General features: G+C 38.2%; 1 protein-coding gene across 1 annotated transcript in view; it reads right to left on the bottom strand.

The window, feature by feature from the left end:
- Positions 1 to 75: 75 nt before the first annotated feature.
- Positions 76 to 6,395, bottom strand: part of LOC133992270 (ankyrin-3-like) — a 92,681-nt gene continuing 86,361 nt past the window's right edge. The window contains exons 40-45 of the mRNA XM_062430989.1: positions 6,095 to 6,257; positions 5,701 to 5,778; positions 5,226 to 5,309; positions 4,968 to 5,081; positions 3,625 to 3,716; positions 76 to 2,119 (exon numbers count right to left, since the gene is read on the bottom strand). Of these exons, the coding sequence (XP_062286973.1) occupies positions 3,645 to 3,716; positions 4,968 to 5,081; positions 5,226 to 5,309; positions 5,701 to 5,778; positions 6,095 to 6,257 (511 nt within the window). The 3' untranslated portion in view covers positions 76 to 2,119; positions 3,625 to 3,644. The remainder of the gene's footprint in view (positions 2,120 to 3,624; positions 3,717 to 4,967; positions 5,082 to 5,225; positions 5,310 to 5,700; positions 5,779 to 6,094; positions 6,258 to 6,395) is intronic.

The raw sequence follows: 6,395 nt of genomic DNA, 5'->3' as shown, positions 1-6,395 counted from the left end.
CTGCCAGTACATTCATTACATTGCACAAAAAAATTCAAGGACACAAAGACAAGAAGAGAAACCACTGTATTGCGAAATCAATGCATTTTTATTTATTTTTTTATTTTTAGGTTGATTTTTTTTTTAAAGATGTCTGAAACATTTGTGGTGGCATCATTGCTGCTATAGCCTCTAAAAGACCTTGAATAACCAAAGTGCTAGAATAGTTACATTTCAATGGCTTCACTCTGTTAGTAAGAATTGTACATCAAAAAATCTGCTCAGGTGAAAACACATATCAAACAAAATTGACAAAATTGATAGTTCAACCATATCAAAGGATCCTCTACCCCCTGATTGACATAGTAGAATAAGGGGATGTGTACAGTACCCTTCCTGATTTCCTTTATCCCACCCCTCCCAAAAAAAAAAAGTTACATAGTTTTCATGTCCACAGCATAGACATCAGCATACTGAGTCATCGCACCAGTAGAACACCACACTTGAACTACATGGGCATCTAATGAAAACCAATACAAAGATAATTCCTAATGTCTTGTAAAGTAAAATTTGCCAATGAGCTAGTGAAAACAATTCTATTCGACACTGCATTTACAGACTCTCGAGCCTAAAAAGATCACACAGTTTCAGAGTTAAACACAATTTATTTAATGCTTAAATAATTGTTTTTGACCATCCAGTGTTTTTGTCATACAATATGCTATTTAGAGCTACAATCAAATAATGTCTTTATTTATCCTTAATGTGAGTAGGTTTTAAATGAAGGAAATACTTCACCAAAAAATTCAAAATGAAATGCCCCAGTTTTCCTTTAATACCACAGCAGCCGTTAGAAAACCAAATTGACACACTGCTAAAATGATTACAAACAGTCTAACAGTGTACAGAGACTCCTACACCTTATAGCCAATACGCACAATACAGTTATAATTTTACAGCGAGCCAGCCTACTAGCATTTACATTCAGGTAATTTCTTTCTCGTAGCAGAAGCTGCCCTCCGGTTTTACATAGACAGACAAGACATCACACCCTCAAGAAGCTATAGAACTTTTTTTCATCCTCACTTCCAACATGATAAATGCTTTAATGGTATCCTTTTTCAATTTAAAATATAAAATCGGTGACAAATGTTAGGGCTATACTGTACGTGTACACAGATAAAGGGTTTTATTTGTCATTTGAATACAGTGTTTGCAAACTTGTAAAAATTGTACTTAAAATAATGTGAACAGCATGCATGAAAATATGAGTACTCTGAAAGGCTGCTTTTGCAGGATTAGATCCATTCCCACTTTGGGAATTACTGAAATTTGATTTTCTGGAAATGTCCTCTGTTAAAATCAAACCAGCTTTTTTTCATGTACAAACATTATACCTGTTCTAATAATTAATTATACAAGAACCTGTGTTACACTCAAATCTTTAAAAGTGGAACTGCTTCAATACATTTTGAAAGCACTTGAAAAGGTTACTCTCCTCAGTGCGTTCTCAACCGTATCCTTTTTAAGAATTTTACACATTGTAATTCTATATACAGAAAAAAGCTTCTTGTGTTAGTTTAAGTTTTAAAAAGGAAGAAAAAAATTCCCAAACAATTTACATCCTGACAACAATGGGTTCAAGAAAAAACTATAAGGCGAGTGTTGAAGTTGGTTGAAGTGTTCCATTAGATTTCTTTTTTGTGTTATTTGTGTCTATTTCATATTTTCCACCCAACATGTGGATTGAGCTCTTGTGCCATCTTTGGTCACAGTTGCACCTGTGTGGTTGTCAGTAATTGGAGTCTTTGTCGTTTCTCGCAACAAAATGATGCTCCTCAAAGGCTCTCACAACACCAGTGGACCAATGGCACGTATTGTTTCACACAAAACAGGAAGCAGAATCATTGTCCACGGGTCCACAGTCAGAAAGTGAGAACCTCCCGGGTCCTTTGATTGACAAGGAGTGAGTTTTTCATGCTCATGCGTAAGTCAGAAGGGTCGACTCCTCTCACGTGAAAACCATTTGTTTGAAGCAGAAAGTTGCAGACTGGACCCTTGCCTGAAGTCCTCACACTGGAGCTCTCCAGTCTTCTGTAACACTTATCTCCAGGAAACATCTAACACGGATCCTGTACATCTGTAAGACAGAAAGTAGTAAATTAGACAAGTTTATAGATTATAATTTTTTTATTTTGGTAGGACTGTATTTCATAATATTAACAGATATAAATGATTTCTAAGGCAAATATCATCATTTGAATATTAAATTAAATATCAAAGTGCAGACTTTGATAGATTAAAAGACTTTGGATGACAATGTGATGACAAGGCCTGATGGTCCGTGGGTTGTTATGGTGACCCCTTGTTACCATAGAAACCCACTGCCAGACCTCACATATTATTTCTAAGTCGGTTTTTGTACAGATGGAGTGATTCACTGTGAATGTAACATAAGGGTGAACAGCAGTAGGGATTAACAGTCTGGCGAGTGGGATAAAAAACTCTTTCTGGATACTACAATGCTGTTGTGAGTTGGGGATTTACTGGACAAAAACAGGCACGCAGGGCATCAGTGGGACAATATAATGCTGAGTTGTGTACTGGCCATTGCCCCTGCTCCCCTTTGTAACTGTCCTCTATTCACACACACTAGGTGAACACACAGGGCAGAAATGTTGCCAGGGGATAACCAGGCTCAGACATCAGTCAGCCTTTTGAACTTTTGAGTCTGTGTTGCAGAAACGGAGCAACTGAGGGAATAGTTTGACCTTTTTGGGAAATATGCTAATTCATTTTTCTTGCTGACAGTTAGAGGAGAGGATAAAAACTACCATCATGTCTGTGAATTTTGTTCAAAGATGGAGCTAAGAGGTGATTAGCTTAACATAAAGACTAGAGGCAGGGGACAACAACCAGTCTGCCTCAGATATGCCTATCAGCACCTTTTAAGCTCACTTATTAACATATTGAATATGCCTTGTTTACTCAGCTCACAAACTAAATTGTAAAACATTACAATTTGCAGTTTCACAGGAATTTTCGTGCTGTAACTTTTTTTTTGACAAACAACAGTTTATCCATCTGCCCAGCACTTCAGTGGAGTGACTCTGCTGGTTGCTAGGCAACTTCACAGTGATGTTGCGACTCTGGGAAGTCACTGTGCCTGGCTGTTGTTCTTCAAGTAAAAGCTGCAGCATGTAACTGCTCCTAAAATCACAAACTGTTGCTTTCTACATTACTGTTAGTATACGAATGAAACAGGATGTGGTTCAACAATGCCGTAAACATTGAACTATTCCTGTTAAGTCAAGAGCAGAGGAGAGTAGAGTCATCAAGTGCAGTGTACTGAAGTGAATACACTATAAAGTGCAGGACCTGAACATAATAGAGCTGAATGTATTAAAGAAGAGAAGAGTAGACTAGAAACTGTCTGCAGTACAGAAGCACTGAACAGAGTAGCTAAATAGAGTAAGGAAGGCAAAGACAGTGCAGATGTGCAGCACATTAAAGATGAGGATGGAGCAGTAGAGCATGACGTGAATGTAATTACAGGTAAAAAAGAAAAGAATGCATACACATGGACCACAAAGACAAGGGAACAACAATGGTTGTGTTGCATTGAATGACAGTAAGCTACTGTACCTGGCAGAGCACAACCTTCCCTATGAGTGGTGCTTTTTATCTCCAGACCTTCTATCCTCCTTTCGCCTGCTATTCCTTGATCCTTCTCCTTGCTATAAAACACAAACATACACAGAAATACAGTTAAGACATGGTATTTTTATCTCCTGAGAGGACGCCAAGTTGAAATCCAAAATGGCAAGCTGAGAGACAAAAGAAAAAGCAACACTCCACACACCGCAGCAACAGCAATCTGAAACTAGCCAATGTTAGTAGCAGCTTTGTTGTTAGGTAATATAAATAGGGCCAAAACCACACACCAACCAGACACCTGGAAGCTGAAAAATTGTGTAATTATGGAAAGAGTTAGAAACAAAAGAGACAGATCGTGTTTTCACAGCAGAGTCACGACACTCGTTAGTCAAACTGCTGACTAATCAGTTAAACACTTTAAAATGAGTTCAAAATATAACCAGAAATGTGGCAGCAGACCATTAAAACCACACAGTCAGCTTCCTCTTTGTTACGGAAACACAATCGATACCACACAGTGTCAAAACACAACATGCAAGTTTGCACCTCAAATGGCAGCATAAATGTGTTTTGTATTTTTTTCCCAAAAGAGAGACAGAGGAGTTATCCCGAACCAATTAATGGAGTGTTAATCAAAAAATTCACCTGCACTGTTGGAGGAAAACATAATAAAATTTAACAATCCATGGATACAACTGAGTGACTTAAAGCTGCAATAACATGTAACTTCAAGGAGTTCAATACCTAAAAATAACAGTGTGTGGTGTTAGAGACAGTGTTTCTTTCATTACCTATTTATTTCAAATTTCCCCCTCAATAAGCTTCAAAGTTGGGAAATTTCATCCACATGCATGACAATGTTACATGCTTTATATATCAATTAAATGAAATATTTGAACCCAAAACCTCATGCCCTAGCTGTATACACTTTGTTACAGAACTGGAGATATCTTATAAATGTCATTTGTAGCATCTTATACACGTACTAATGACATTCTTTAATTTGTAACTTTTAGAAACCTTGTTAAATAAATCACAGTTCTGTGGGTTTGAATAATGCTTTGATGGGCCTGTCAGTGGGACTCACAGGGCAGAAGAGGTTGTTCATGTAAAAAAAAAAAAAAAAAGAAAAAAAGAAAAAAGTATTTCCCCTCAGATAAAATGTTCCCTACTGCAGCTTTAAGCCTTAATTTTGCATCAGTTGTTCACCTGACTCTAATTTTGTTCTCTTAATTACTGTTTTCTGACTAAAGGATAACAATATTCCAGGCATCCCATCGAGATCAGACTTTGAACCCTGGATCAATGTTAAAGGGTATCTTCATGCCAACCTCTGGCCATTCTTCCTGCAGAGTGGGACTATGCTGAAGGTCTTGGTGCCACCTGTCGTCTCCTTGGTATTCTGGTGTGGGAGTGGACACCCGCCGAATGACCTTCCTGATAACCTGCCCAAGGCAGAAGGATGTCGACAAGAAAAAAAATGATCGAATGGTGTTTGTTTTTTATAAAACCAATAATCTTCTCTCCCTGTAATAGGCTGTATTGGATTGCTAAATGTAAAATGGAAATTATATTAAGTTATACATTACTTTTCTACTGATGAGGTTACCATCCCGATCCATGTAGTGTTCCTCTGTCATAGTTTCGCCAGGGATATTCCTTGCTTGTTCTCCCTGCAAGTGTGTGTGGTTAGCACGTGAATATTGTGTAACAAACGATCAAATAAAACATCAATCCTTCACCATCACCACACCACACCAAAATGACACCTCAAAAGAGAGGAACATTTATGTCAGAAAGAGCTGGGGTACTAGGTTAGTCTGCAACCAGACAATCTAAACAGCATGGCAATGAGGTGCCATGAACCAAGAAGCCGGGCTCAGGAGTGCATGTACACAAACATTTACTGTATGCACCCCATATATCCCCACACACAAAAAGAGCACAACTATCAGTACACCAAGCAAAACCTCTATGATAAACACCAAACAGACCAGTTGAAACTAAACCAAACCAAACCAAACCAAGGCCCAGGCCAGCCTCTGCTCCAGGCTCGCAGGGTACCTTTAAAATGAGACGGCGCCTGAAGATTCTGGTGGTTACAGTCTGTTCTTCCTCTGAGCCGGAATCTACACTAACCCGCTGCTGGAGAGGGCATTTCAAAACCATCAACACATTGAGAGAGTCAGTAGGAGAAAGAAATACACGTAAAGGCAAGAGAATTTGTCAGTTGCAACATTTAGTTGTCATTTATGCTCTTCAGTGCCGTGGTTGACTGCATCAAAAAAGAGACACGTAGAAAAAAAACCTGGGGTTTATGTTTTTTGAACAAGTTATAACACAGGTTGCAAGAACATAATCACAATACAATGTAGTGCTTTAGTTGATACAGAACAAGAAGGGAATATACATTTATTTTTATTTAATTAATTATTATCATTATTATTTGTAACATTACCTGTACTTTTTTCTCTGACACCAGCGATCCCTCTTCTTTTTTGCCATTCGATGACTCAGATGAGCCGCCCTGAGGTGAGTGCCTTGAATTGTCACCGTTCTGTCGGGACCTCCCTGATTCGCCCCTGGACGAGGAAGTGATGGAGTCACTAGAATTCTCTTGGCTGTTGGGTGGAAAAAATCCAGAATCAGGTTTGTAGTTGCAGGATAGTGTAAAGAACTGAAAAATTGACCATCTAAGATTTCCAAATTAGGTTGGCAAATTTTTTTAAAATCTTTATAAGGGAAGTTGTTTGAAACAC

Source organism: Scomber scombrus, chromosome 12, assembly GCF_963691925.1.
Source record: "Scomber scombrus chromosome 12, fScoSco1.1, whole genome shotgun sequence".
In the NCBI taxonomy this organism is placed as follows: domain Eukaryota; kingdom Metazoa; phylum Chordata; class Actinopteri; order Scombriformes; family Scombridae; genus Scomber; species Scomber scombrus.
This window is presented reverse-complemented; position numbering and strand designations above follow the sequence as displayed.